Raw genomic sequence first — 14,738 nt, 5'->3', positions numbered from 1 at the left:
TATCCAGATTCAAATGGCCACAGCTGCATGGAGAGAATTCAATCTTTCATGTGTCAAGTCATGAAAAGAGACATGAACTGCTGAGTGAAGCAGAGAGTGCATGCAGGGAAAAGAGTACCCAGAAACTTGAAAATATGTGCGTACATTCCAGCACATGATGCTGCAGTACCCACACCAACATTCTAGCTCTATGCTGCCGTCAGTATCTTCATCAGCATCCCTAGGGAAGGCATTTAGTTGTCCAGGGCCCACTGGAGTTCACTGGTCTCATTTTCCATCACACCAGGGTTAGGCTTACCTAGTAGGGTCAAAGGTTTTGCCTAAGGTGCCCTCCTTCCTGTAGACTACCATCTTCTGGGAGGGATTTTGCTCAATCACCCAGTAGAGATGACATAGCACAGCCAGCAATAGCTGGGGGTAGAGTTCCTGGGTGGCCTGCAGGCACAGGGACCCTGATAGCATCTCACACAAAGCACATGTCGCCTGGGGAGGACACAAGGAAAGGAGGAAGCGGAATTGACTTGGTCTGGTAAAGACATAAATGGTCCCACAAACCCACACACTGAGTCCAGCCCTCCCTTCACCCTCCTCTCATCACTGCCCAAAGGTCACAGTTCACTCTGACTGAGGTTTCTAAGCAGCATCCAAAGATTGAAAGCCCACAGCTCATCCCTGGAGAAATGAGGGGCCACACACATGTAATCTTGCCTCTCTCTATTTCCAAACATTAAAAGAAGGGAACCAATTCTAAATTTTCAGCAGAAAATATATTGGGCCACCCAATTTCATCCTCTGCCCTCACTACTCCATACCTCTGTCCAGGCCCCAGAAAAATGGGTGCCAGACCCAAACACAGGAGATAGAAAAAGCTGATTAACTCTAAACATCAGTTTCTTTGTCCATGAAATGGGATTGATTCTTGCACTTTCTACACATGCAGTTCTTGATGTACAAAGTTGAAGTGCTAACCATATGTGCAGTATTAGTGAGTCCAGTGTTAACTGTCTTCTCTTTACTGCTCCCTAACACCTGCTCACACCCACCAGGTGCCCTTTAATCTTCAGCTCTGCATGCAAGTCCCAGACATAAGTCCCCAGCCCCGCCCCTCCCATGCTGACCTCCACGGGCTGCAGGGCTATGTCCCTCGTTTCCTCGGTGGTGGGCTTTTCCAGGATGCCTATCAGCAGCTGCAGGATGTTGATTGTGGTCTCTCGCTCGGTGCTGAACAACTTCCACAGGTCCAGAATTGTTCTGCAGGACCCAGGGACAGCTATTTCATGGGCCCTGGTAACCATATTCTAATACCCATCTGGTCTTGAGCCCATGAAGTGCCTGTTCTCAGGTTCTAGAGAGAGTGAGGCCCAAGAGGACTTGGCCAAAGAACATGAAGTTTGATTGGCATCAAGAAGAAAGCATCCTTGTGCAGTGATTTTTAACATGGGCTTGGGGTGGGGCAAGGGAGGGTTTACTGGGATGGAGTGTGCTCCTGGGTGTGGGAGAGGTACCTATCCCAAGGGAGGGGCCTGTTCAGCAGCAGGGGCACAACACTGTCAGTGCTGTTGCCTGCCAGCAAGCACAGGGCCCGAAGGATCTCCTCCTTTGTGTTGGGATCCAGTTGCAATTTGAGCCGTTCCAGGATGCCCACCACAATTTCCTCAACCTGCAGGGGAGAGCCAGAAAAAAAAAATCCAGTCATTTCTTCTTTACTTCCTTCCTTCCTCCTCCCTCTTTACTAAGTCCTCAAACTCAAGGGGCCTAGTTGTAATCCTGTCAGTGACTCTCTTCTCAAGGCAGAGTTCTGGGGTGGGAAAGGCTAGACCAGCAATGCCCACCAAAGGAAGCTTGTGCCAAGGCCCACTAGAGCAAATGCCTGCCCCCAGCCCCAACATACAGAGAGAAGGTCTGAGGTTTCCCAGGAGACACAAGGTGCTCCAAGTTGCACCCCTGAAACTGCAGGGACAGTGGCATTGGATGTGGAAAGACCATAGGGCTCTCATCTGGTGCTCAGTGCTCTAAACTATGGACTTTTAGAAAGCCCACTTCATTGCAATATCTCAAGGACACCATCAAGGTGCCCTTCCATTTCTGGTACCTAGGCCAGGCCAGTCACATAAATGAGTGGAGGCAGTGGGTGTCAGGGGATTCAGTGAGAAAAGGGGGTGGCCAGCTCCTGACACATATAAAGAGGATGGTGGTCACTTATAGAGTTGTCCTATGTGACCCCATTTTAAAATTGTTTTATTTTCTTAGTGAAATGAGAACCGGATTTTTAAATGCTAGGTCTTCCCATTTATGAAAGTTCAGTAATTTTGTGAGCTTCCTTGTTTGCAATTCACAGCCTTACCCCCTCACAGAGGTCTAAGCTCCTGACATTCCATGGGGTTGGGTGAGTCCCCCAACAGTGCCTACACCCCTGCACATGGCTGCCATTAACTGAGGAATCAGCCACCCAGATAGGAGGCACTGCAGTGACAAGCTCAGGATTACAAATGTCAGGGCTCATGGGACCACAGAGGAAATCTAGTGCAAGCCCATATTTTAGAAGTGAAGGAATTAAAGCCAGCTGAGGAGAGGGACTTGGCTAAGGCCCTTTGGCTGGTTGGTAACAGCCAGGACAAGAGCCAGGGCTGCTGACATTCCAGGCAGAGCTCCCCACCCAGCACCACACTACCTTTATCAAATCTGAGCCCCGCTTTTTAATGACACCACTCATCAACTGCGCTGCAGCCAGAGACACCTTAGCCCTGCTGCCAGTCAGCTCCTCCATGGCTGTTAGCACCAGGTTGGTGAGCTGGGTCTGGGTGAAGTACTCTGCAAAGGCCTGCAACAGGGTGGGATCAGATGGTGCAATCAGTCTGGATCCAGGGCTCCCCTTGTCTGAGACAGCCTGTGCCATTCCTCCTGATGAGGGAGGGCTTCTCTTGGGTGCGTATGTGCTTCTGTCCTAGGCTTGTGCTGTCTGCCTAACTCCTAGAAAACCCTTTCACTGAGGACAGAGTCCTGGGGATGCAAGGGAGGAAACACTGGTCTCAAGTGCAATGTGGGGCTCAGAGGTCAATGGGTGCAGAGGCAGAACCCAGGGAGAGGAGAACCAGGGCTAAGATCCTCAGTGACATTCCTTTGAGTCTACACATTGCTCACAAAACAGCATTAGCATGAAGCAAATGCTTTTGGGGGGACGGGAGAAAGAAGGATTAGGACCCAGATGGGAACAAATAGTAGCATGCGATGGGAAAACTTCCCCCAAAGGAAAAGTTCACATCTAGTAATGGGAAGGGAGACAGGATAAGAGTACCACCCCAGGAGTCTATAATAGCATGTAAATGAGAGGCCCAGGCTTTCCCCACTTTGCCTATGGTCCTGCTCCTCTCACCTCGGCAATCTCAAAGGTGTTGTTATAGAACAAGTTGGCACTATACACTTCATACAAGTTCTCTTCTTCCCACAAGCCCTGAATTTTCTTCTTCATCTCTGAAACAAAGACACCCCACCCCTCAGACACTCAGAAGGCATGTTAAGTTTCCCCTTTGCCACCGAATCTAGACCAAAACTCCTACTGAATTAAGTCAGCTTGGGGCTATGTATGTCCTGTGGGGCTGAGAGTAGAGGAATGGGCATTAATATAAGAAATGGTGGGAGTGCGGGCAAAAACAAACAATCTTGCCTTCCTCAGAGCAGAGATAGAATTGGGTAAAAATGTGGGGTTCAGCCAGAGGAGCAGAAACTAAGTCAAAAGAAGTATTTCCTATGTAGGTATTTTGTCCCAAGAGATTATCTGTAGATGTTTGGGGGTAGGTTCCTCAATGGAAATGAGGTACTCTAGCAACTTCTTGGGACGAGTGTGTGGGGATGGCCAGGTCTAAGTGGGTGGTTGGAGGCAGAATGGTAAGAGAAGGTTCCTCATACGTTTTTTCTTCAAGAAGATACAGTAGAGGTTGTATACAGCCTGGGATGACAGGAAGCAGATGTTGTCCACTGGGTCCTGGCAGCACACGGCCAGCAGCTTTACCAAGCACCCCAGCCTGGTGAATTCAATTTCTATCTGGAGAAGGAAGCTGGAAGTCACAAGTTATCCCAGCCATTCCCTTAGGCTGAGTTATCACAGGAAGAACTCAGAGGAGGAAATGCATATGCCAGAGACATGAAAGGTGAGACTATATGAGGTTAATGGGAATGGAATTAGATAGATGAATTGTGGCTGTAAAGGACATAAGAGGTCATAGTTTTATAATTACCTTATTCTATCCCTCTTCTTTGCCCCTTGACACCCCACTCATCTGTCAAGTCTAGTTCAATGCCTTCTTCTTTATGAAGCTTTCCCTGCCCCCTCACTTGTAATTGTTTGATCTTTTAGTACGACTATATTCAGTTTATATATTTATTACCACCTTCCACGTAAGTTTGTTCTATGCATGCCTCTCTCCCCAGTGAACTGTAAGATTCATGAAGTCAGAAACAATCTTGGTCATCTGTGTATTCGCTATAGCACCTAACACAGTGCCTGGCACAAGGTGAGTATTTAGTAATTGCTTGTTCAGACAAATAGCATCAAACTCAACCAAGTGGGATGAAATAAAACTGATGGGTGGAGAAAAAGATCAAGTACTAGTAGAAGATGTCAGATGGAGAAAGGAGAGGACAGGATGGGATGTATAAGAGAAAATAGCATGGGCCAGGGAGAAGGATGATGAGAATGAGTGACTGAAGCTCGGTAATATATATGACTAGATAGGCATAAGGGCAACCAGACAGGTATGAGGATTCAGACTCCGGGGCAGGCTACCACTCACTTTGAAGTCCTCCATTTTTGCCGTAAAACCAAGAATCCGTGCGGTACACCACATAGCCCGTTCACGCTCATTGTCCTTCTGGGATTTAAGCCAAGGTTCCAAAAGCTGGAGGAAGAAGATAGTAAAAGGAGAGGCCCATCCATCTGTGTCCCAGAGAACAGAAAGATATTCCAGAATCTGGCTTTTACAAAGCATTAGGGCAAGAGTTCTGACAGCAGGACCTCTTTTGTCAAGAGGCAGGTTATATGTGGGTCTGGCACCAGAGGCTTCATTCTCTCCTCTCTCCTATCAAGTTTACAAGATATTTTATTCTCCAGCCCCAATTTCCCCTTCATTTAGGAGCTAGGAATTACCTCAATTCCTACCTCTTTCTTTCAGGTTAAGCAGTGGCTCTCTAAAATATCGACTCTGATTCACTTCAGTGCTTCAACATTACCCCTGAGTTCCTCTACCTTCTTCTTCCCATTCTTTATTAGAAAAATAATTTGGTGATAGAAAGTAAGAGTCACCATATTCACAGATTCCAGAGTAAAGTGTGTGTAAATCTACTTGAAAAATATAATTATAAATGGTTTCATTTACAATGTAAAAGTGTCTCATCTTTGGTAAATTATGGGTCCCAAATATGGGTCTTGCTGCTTGTCAGTCTGCAGTCATCAATCTGACAATGATGCAACCACATACACAGTGATATATAATTGAAAAAGAAGAAGAGCAGCAGATGAAAAATCCACAGTCAACTCAAAAGAACACTGATGCTTCATTGATCAGAAAAAAACACTTCCTGCCCTAGTCAGTTTGGCTCAGTGGATAGAGCGTTGGCCTGAGGAGGGTCCTGTGTTTGGTTCTGGTCAAGGACACATGCTCAGGTTGCAGGCTCAATCCCCAGAAGGGGGTTTGCAGGAGGCAGCCGATCAATGATTCTCTCCCATCTTTGATGTTTCTATTTCTCTACCCCCTCCCTTCCACTATGAAATCAATTTTAAAATATTGTTGAAAATTGAATCAAGTCTATGTCTTACAATGGTGTGTCAACATCAATTTCTTGTTTTCTGTGTGTTTTAAAAATATGATTGTATTGATTTTAGAGAGAGAAGAATGGAGAGGGAGATAGAAACATTGATCGTCTGCTTCCTGTACATTGTCCCCCCCCCACTGAGCCCATGCGCACGCACCCACCCACACACACACACACACACACACACACACGCACACTGGGAATCAAGTCTGCAACCCAGGCACGTGCCCTGATCAGGAATTGAACCAGTGACCTCTTGGTGCATGGGCCAATGCTTAACCACTGAGCACACCAACCAGGAATTTCCCTGGTTTTAGTAGAGGCACTTTGTACTCTTTATGCAACTCCCAGTGAATCTACAATCCTTTAAAATTTAAAAGTTAAGAAGAAAACCAGTGGCAAAATGATTACAAGCAGTCAAAATGTCCATCCATAGAGGGCTGATTGAATAAACTATATTACATGCACATCATATATAAAATCATAAAAAATAAGGAATATATTGTACCTGTGAACTGTTGTGGATAAATTAAAAAAGCAAGGCAAGAGCACTGAATTGAATGTGGTAACTACTGTGTAAAACAGAAAGGGAAATAAGAATATACCATTAAAAAGATTTGCTTATTTTCACAAAAGAAAAGCAGGAATGACAAACCAGAAGTTAATGAAAATGGTTATCTATAGAGGGTAAGTGAGAATGAGGTTAAGAGGATCAGTTTGGAGCAAAAATTCTTTGAGAAAAACTTTAAATGATTTTACTAGTAAGTTTTTAATTATGTAATCAAGCAGAATGTGGGGTGGGACTCCGGGACTCAGGGCAGTCCCATGCTGGGGCAGAGGGGTACTGGATTTCATGTAATTTGTGTCCTGGGCCCCTAGCATTTTAGTAACAACAGGAACTGCAAAGACATTTTGAACTTCCTGTGGTAATTGGGAAATAGCAATTTCAAGAGAAAGCCAAAGCATCACAATGACATTAGCAGAGAGTAAATCAAGTCAATAAAAAGACAATTTTAAAATGGACAAATCATTTGCACCTGCACCTCACTTTTTTGAGCCAAGCACTTTGTGAACATCTCATTGGATAACCAAATGACTGTATTAACTAGGTACTACATGTCATTTTATTTTCCAGGATAAACTGAGGCAAACAGAAGTTAAATAACTTCCCAAAACTATATAGCAAACAGCAAAGCCATGATATGGAACCATAGTGTATGGAAGTCCAAAGCCTGTGTTTTTAACTTTTAACTACTATGAGGGAGCAGCAGGCAGCTGAGAGAGAAGCTGGCCACAGCTATGGCTGAAGGGGAAGAAGGAGGAAATTCTCCCCTCTAAAGCCAAGACCAATATCAGCTATTAATCTCAGTCCTTATTATCCTTTCCCTAAAACCTTTGCACCCAATTTTCATCAGCAGTTCTACCTCCCAGTTTTTCTTACTGTAAAAAAATAAACAGTTCTTAGTCTGTTTTCCTGGTCTGTTCCCAACTCTACTAGGTTGATAGTGTTCCTCCCACCCCAAATTCATGTCCATTCAGAACCTCAGACTGTGACCTTGTTTGAAAATAAGGTCTTTCTTTGCAGATGATTCAAATTAAGGTGAGTTCATACTGGATTTGTGGGTCCTACCCAAGTGACTGCTGTCCTTATTAAGACCCCTAGCTGGTTGGGCTCAGTGGATAGACTGTGACCTGCGGACTGAAGGGTGCAGGTTCGATTCCAGTCAAGAACACATGCCTGGGTTGTGGAATAAGTCCCCAGTGGGAGTTGTGCAGGAGGCAGTTGATCAATGATTCTCTCTCATCATTGGATGTTTCTATCTCTCTGTCCCTCTCCCTCTATCTGAAATAAATAAAAACATATTTTTTTTTATAAAAGAATACACACACACACACACACACACACGAATGCCCTGTGAAAATAAATGGAGGCACAGATTAGAATGCTATGTCGGCAAGCAAAGCGATACCATGAGTTGCTGGGAATTACCACAAGCTAGGAGAAATGCATAAAACAGATTGTCCTTCAGAGCTTCCAGTAGAAATCAAATCAGCCAACACTTTGATTTAGGACTTCTGTCCTTTATGACTGAGAGAGAATGTATTTCTGTTGTTTGAAGTCACTTCATGTGGTATTTATTTATGGCAGGCCTAGGAAATGAATACACCAACCTTCAGAGGCTTCTTCCCACTGACCTGCAAGCAGTTCTGGATCCGGGTCGGCATTTCAATAATAAGTGTCTCCATTAGTCTTAGGAGGGAATCCATGGTCTCCCTAAAGAGATTCTGAGAGGGAAAGTGGAACTCAAACAAATGCCAACCTGTCATCCCAACCCTCCTTCTAAACTGCTCAGCATTCTGGCTCTTCCAGCCTTACTTGAGAAAGTCTGATCCAAAAACTTCCCCTACATTTCAAGCACTCCTGGCTCTTCATTCATTTGAATAAATCCCTCCGTTGTTTCACCAGAGCACAAATGTCTGCCTGGTTTGTAGTGTGTGCTGGAGTTCCCCTGCAACATAGCTACCCTGCCTTCTCCACCCCCACTCCCTAACTTGAACTCATATGGGACTCTGGTCCCAGGGGATACAGTTTCAGTAAGCAGCCATGACTGACAGGCTGGCTGGCTCCAGGTGGGAGGAGGACTTGCCTTGCTGTTTGCAGAGCAACTGATTCACAAAAGCTAGGAAAGTGGGTTTCTCCCTCTCACCCTTTACTGAACCAAGTGGCCTTGCCCAAAGCCTTATAAAGAGAGTAGGTGCTCTGCCAAGGAGGGCTTCTAAAGGTAGGGCCTGCTGGGAGAACCAGAGCAACATTGTCATAGATCTCAGCCACTAAAACTGAAAAGTAGGGGAAAGAAAAAGAAAAGCAGCTCTCACTGGAATAAAGTACTCAGAAGAAACCTACAAAGGTGTAAAGCTATTCTTCCCGGGCAGCTGGAACTCCCACAGAGAAATCCTGTCAAAATACCCTCCTCATCCGAATCAGATTTACAATGAGAAGGCCAGAGAAAACCCACCTCCACCTTTTCTATATGTACCAGTCTTTCCTACATAAAATAACTATGACCTAAAAAATAAGGATTACCAGAAATCTGATGAAAAGGATGCCCAAGATGAACAAACCAACTGACCTTAAAGAAAATCAAGCTAATTCACTAAATAGTAGAAACTTCTATTTTAAAATTCCTTTTAATATCTTCAAAAAATTCAGGAGACTATGGCATCAATAAAAGAAGAACCACCAGACAAGATAAAGTGTAATCAGAACACATGAAAAAATTCCTAGGAATTAAACATGTGAATATAAATAAAAAATTGAATCCCTCTTTTCTTCCTCAAGGAAGCACTGCAGGCCCTGTAAGAAATACACTCTGATTTCTTGCTCTTGGGATGCCCTGGCTTTATTTACCTATCAAACTTTAGTAAAATAATATTTGAACCTTCTAGAGTGGTTTCAATCACACAGCAGTAACAAAGGGAAGGATCAAGTGTCTGCCTTTGGGCCAGAATGCTAAAGTGGCGGCAGTGGTAATCAATGGGTAGAAGGAAGAAGTTAGGTCTCAGGAGTAGAGTTCAGACTACATGACCCAGGAACCTCTTCTTCACTGGAGGGCTTCCTTTCAATGATTTCTTTTTTTTTTATTAAGAAAGGCAGAAGACTCTTACATAAAACTGCCAAACCTTTCCTTCCCATCTTCTTAGAAAATTAAAAAAATAAAACCAAAAAAAGGACAAACATTGAAGAATTACTTACCACATTGGCTTGACCCTCATCTGGACTAGACGCCTCCTTTTGCAAAACTTCTGGGGGTGGCAGGCAGAAAACACTCTTGAAGCATGTCTTAAATAACTCTACTCTTTCTTCTACCTCTAAGAGGGGCCTGAGCATCCTAAGATCCAGGGAGAAGAAGTGTAACCAGTGTTGTCAGGAATAACAACTGAGAAGGTTATAGAAAGGGAAGGTGGAAACAGAGGAATAAGTGGGAGCAAGAAAGAGAGAGATATCAGAAGAAAGGGTATTAAAAGAAAAAAGGGAGGAAAAAGTAAGAAAGGGTGAAAAGAAACAGGAAGATGGAAAGAAAAGAACGAAGGGAAAGAGAAGAGGTATAACTATTTCAGGAAAGGGTACTGGTATTTTGGGAGAATGGGACATCTGTGATGGAGCTGGAGGTCAGGGACAGCACTGAAAGCAAAGGACGCATGGGGCAGAATTAACAGCAAGTGCCTATAGAGATAGGAGAGGCCATCTCTACCAGGTGCTTTAAAAAACCCATTAAGAAAAATCTTGGCAAAAAGAGCCGAAACTGGTTTGGCTCAGAGGATAGAGCATAGGCCTCTGGAGTAAAGGGTCCCGGGTTCGATTCCAGTCAAGGGCATGTACCTTGGTTGCAGGCACATCCCCAGTAGGGGGTGTGCAAGAGGCAGCTGGTCGATCTCTCTCATCAATGTTTCTAACTCTCTATCCCTCTCTCTTCCTCTCAGTAAAAAATCAATAAAATATATTTAAAAAACCTTGGCAAAAAGAAGTGGCAGATATTGTCTAGTAAATTTCTACTATTCCTTTATGCTAGAAGATGAAGCAGAAAAGAAGAGGTGGGGATCAACTAGGGACTAAAAAGCGGCAATAGAACCAGTTCAATGAAGACAGAGTGGATGGTATGTTGTTACCTGAAGTAACTGATGATGTTCATTGCCTTCTGTCTAATAGGGCTGGAAATGGAGTTCAATGGCTCCTCCTTGATTAGGTCCTAACACACACACACACACACACACACACACACACACACACACACAAGAGGATTGTGAAAATATTTTTTTTGTCTGCCTCTCCTCCCACTCCAGGCTGTGTTCATGAGAAGGTGGAATTTAGAATTTTTAGTGACTTCCAAAGATATGAGTACAGCACCTCTCTCCTACTCCCAACCACATCTTCCCTATAGTACTAACCCCAGCCTTGAAGATGGGAAAGAAAACACAAAGGCAGGAAAAGGACACTAGAAAATCTGGACTTCTACCTTCAGGCCTAGCGTAGGAGTGCTACCAATGGTTTCCATGTGGACCCATTCCCCCTCCTCTCTGCCTTCCCACCTCCATCCTCCTTCAAGATACTTACCACCATGAAGGCTACAATTGCTAGCTTGTGGGGAAAGTTGAATTGAAAGGCCATGTGCTGCTGACTGCCCAGGATTCTTGTCAGTATGATGAGGGAATTCAGATAATCCAGCTTCAGGTCTTTATCCTGAATGAACCAGTATGCTCAGGGATCTCCAAAGTGGGAATGAATCTGGGCCAGGACACACTATCTATACAGTTTGGGGGGTGAGGACCTAAGCCTTCTTAAGCCTTCCTTAGGCTGATGCTTTGCATCTTCCCTCTGATGGTGGATCAGTGCATCCTAGGGTGGAGAGAGCCACCCTTCTCACTTACCCCCTTCTGAAGCCACCCTCGTATAACTCTTAAATTAGCATAGATCAAGCTTCCTGGTCTCCCAAGGTATTGTCTTTCCCTTGAACAAGGTCTATGGAAGGATGTCTGAGTTGGGAATAGAAAGGGATCCTTCTCCAACCCTGGGTACCCATGCTTTAAACAAATAGCAAATACAGGAAAATAGTATGGGACTCCTCTGCCTCTCCTGAATGCTTCTTCCTATGAATACTAGGGAATTGAGGTTTTACTCGTCCCTTCTTCAGAGAGGGCAGTGAAGAGCTCAATGGCACGTTAGGTAGCTATGTCAGCAGGGAAAGAGACACTTTTCAACAGACTTAAAGTTCCTGTGGTCTCCTCCTTGGGCCAATTAGAGTCTCCGAGTAGGAGGATTAATAAGTCACTGTACTAGCCCCTGACTCCCACTTAAGGCCAGGCATCTTTTTCTTGGGTGGTAAGAGAGGAGATGGCAGAAGTGTGATGTTGGAGAAGGAGCGTAAGCAAGAAGTACCTTTTCCAAAATGCAGTTGTGGTAGTGTTGCATGATCAAGGCCAGGATGGCATCTATATGCACAAAAATAGCTCCCTCGCTCCTGAAAATAATCTTGCTATAGGTTAAGTAGATGGTGTTACAGACAAGGACCCATTCCCTTCGCTGCTGTTCCTGTAGGGAAAGGGGAAACGGAGGTTCAGGGTGGGAAAGCTTGCTCGGAGCGTGTGGGGAAGAAGACAGGACTGTGGAATGATGAGCAGCTTGGGGGACAGGGTGGGCATGTATCTGATGATACCAGAGCCTGATGTATGGAACAAGAGAGAGAGTGAGGATGCAACTTTCCCACAGTTGTTTAGAGGGAAAGAGAAGCATTTACTGGTATAGATGAGTCACAGGGCCTCAGAAAAATTGGAGACTGGGGGGATGGGGATGCCTTGGAAGGCTTTATATGGGAGGCTGGTAGAGCCCCCTGGGAATGACATCACCTTTGGCAGTTTGAGGATGAATGATGACTTCTTGTCAGTGAGTATAGCACTATACACTTTCAGTGGCTCTAGGACTGTCGTCAGATGTCTCCTGGACACAATGCTGAACGCCTCAGCAATGCCCTGTAACACAGAGAGCCAGAACCCCATGCCAAAGGTCAGGGTGAGCCAGATACATGCTCTGTTCCCCCACAAGCAAGATATAGAGAGAGGAAGGGGTGGGGAAAGGGGAGGAAAGAAATGGTAGGGAGATTTGGTTTTCCACATTTGAAGTATTTAAAATCCAGGTAGAAAGGAACTATCATGCACTGTTGGTGGGAATGCAGACTGATACAGCCACTGTAGAGAACAGTATGGAATTTCCTCAAAAACAAAAAATGGAACTCCCATTTGACCCAGTGATCCCACTTCTAGGAATATATCCCAAGAAACTAGAAACACCAGTCAGAAAGGATATATGCACCCTTATGTTCATAGCAGCAGATTTCACCATAGCTATGATTTGGAAACAGCCTAAATGCCCATCAGCAGATGAGTGTACTAGAAAACGATGGTACATTTACACAATGGAATACTATGCTGCTATAAAAAAGAAGGAATTCTTATGCTTTGCAGCAGCATAGATGGAACTGGAGAGCATTATGCTAAGTGAAATAAGCCAGGAAATGAAAGAAAAATATCACATGATCTCACTCATTTGTGGAAAATAAAGAACATTTTAATCTGATGAACAAAAAGATATATATAGAGGCAGTGAAGCATCGAACAGATGGTCAAATTACAGCAGGAAGGCTGGGGAGTGTATGGGAGGGGAGGAAGAGATCAACTGAAGGACTTGTATGCATGCATATAAGCGCAACCAATGAACACAAGCCAATGGAATGGGGGATGAGGGCATGCGACAGGTGGTAGAGGAGGCTTGGGGAGGGTCAATGGGGCTGGGGGATGAGGTATATGTACTACTATGTGTAATACTTACATATTTTCCGGTGTATAAGATGACTTTTGAAACAAAAAAAAGTTAGCCGAAAATCGGGGGCAAAAGACCAAAATTGCACAAAAATTACCTGCAGATTTTGACGGCAAAGTAAGTCTTTTCTTTGAAGTGGGGGGTAGTCTTATACAGCGAATATAGGCCTAAACCTATGTTTTAACTGTAAAATTAGGGGATCGTCTTATATGCCAGAAAATATGGTAAGCAATAAAAAATAAAAAGAGTATAAACTTCAAAAAATACCCAAGTGAGAGAACCAATTATCTTTGCAAGAAGTAATTCAAGAAGCAAATTATTAAGAAAAATCACAGTCACAGACTTACAAAATCTTGGTAATATCAAACCTAACTTTGCACAATAGAGAATACTTTTATATGCACTACAAATTCAGAGAATGGTTGTTCTGAGGAGGGAACAGAGGAAAGAACAAAACCCAGGCACCTCACAGACAGGATTGGATAGCTAGTCAGGGAGGAGATGGAAGACAGGGAAGACTTATAGACAGTGCCAATATTTCTAGTTCAGGAGAAGAGGAAACAGCAGTAACTCTGACCAAAACAGGCAGGTGAAAAAAAGACCTGTCTGAGCTGGTGAGAGGGAAAGGAGTGAGTTCCTGGATGCGTTGTATGGAAGGTCATGGCAAAACAACTCAGTGAAAATGTTCTTAGTGCCAGTGGGTCTGAATGTTGATGCTGGAAGCATAGATCTGGGAATCACAACCTAGAGAGAGTCAAAAGCATGGAGACTTGGGATTCTGTGGTTCATGCCAGGAATAGCCTTTAACTTAACCTCCCTGTCCCCTAGCAGGAACTTATGACTTCATTGTCAGCTGAGTTTCTCCCTAAAGCTTACTCAACAAGGATGACTGGGCACAGAGCTAAGGAAACTCAAACAGATATGCAGGTGCCAGGTGTTGGCAAATTGGCTCATTTGTGCTGGAAGGGCCACCATTAAGTCTTTGCAGCAAGAAAAGACAGCCGAAACCAGTTTGGCTCAGTGGATAGAGCATCAGCCTATGGACTGGAAGGTCCCAGGTTTGATTCCGGTCAAGGGCATGTACCTTTGTTGCGGGCACATCCCTGGTAGAGGGTGTGCAAGAGGCAGCTGGTCGATGTTTCTCTCTCATTGATGTTTCTGGCTCTCTATCCATCTCCCTTCCTCTCTATAAAAAACAATAAAATATATTTAAAAGAAAGGAGAAGACAGAGTTGAGGGAGCTTCAGGACAGTGAGAGGTCCAGGACACAGATCCTCCATAGGGATGTCATTTTAGTGGGATTTGTAGACTTTTGGACACCAAATAGATAAAGGGAGAAGTTTACCTCTTTGGAAAAGAGGGACTAGTGGAACATCAGAAGGGAGCTCTATTTGTCCCTCTCCTATGTCCTCCCTTAGCCATGGCTTCCACTCATTCTGGCATCATCATCATCACCGTCATAACTGACATCATCAGAACATTAGTGCTTAATGTTTACCAGCCTTATACATGTTACTTTGTTAATCTTCACCCTAATGCATTGAGGTAAATATTATCA

The 14,738-nt window shown here is 44.4% G+C and overlaps 1 protein-coding gene across 1 annotated transcript in view; it reads right to left on the bottom strand.

The window, feature by feature from the left end:
- LOC311619648 (maestro heat-like repeat-containing protein family member 7) overlaps nt 1–9,697 on the bottom strand; it is a gene marked incomplete at both ends in the record, with an annotated part of 30,209 nt that extends 20,512 nt beyond the window's left edge. Inside the window, 8 exons of the mRNA XM_084878229.1 lie at nt 1,119–1,251; nt 1,506–1,660; nt 2,672–2,821; nt 3,374–3,471; nt 3,907–4,042; nt 4,791–4,895; nt 8,005–8,094; nt 9,563–9,697. Coding sequence (XP_084734355.1) covers nt 1,119–1,251; nt 1,506–1,660; nt 2,672–2,821; nt 3,374–3,471; nt 3,907–4,042; nt 4,791–4,895; nt 8,005–8,094; nt 9,563–9,697 — 1,002 coding nt within the window. The remainder of the gene's footprint in view (nt 1–1,118; nt 1,252–1,505; nt 1,661–2,671; nt 2,822–3,373; nt 3,472–3,906; nt 4,043–4,790; nt 4,896–8,004; nt 8,095–9,562) is intronic.
- Nucleotides 9,698–14,738: the final 5,041 nt, after the last annotated feature.

This window comes from Pipistrellus hanaki, assembly GCF_964339955.1.
Source record: "Pipistrellus hanaki genome assembly, chromosome: 3".
NCBI classification, from domain to species: Eukaryota; Metazoa; Chordata; class Mammalia; order Chiroptera; family Vespertilionidae; genus Pipistrellus; species Pipistrellus hanaki.
The sequence above is the reverse complement of the archived record's forward strand: the minus strand, read 5'-3'. Positions and strand labels throughout refer to the sequence as shown.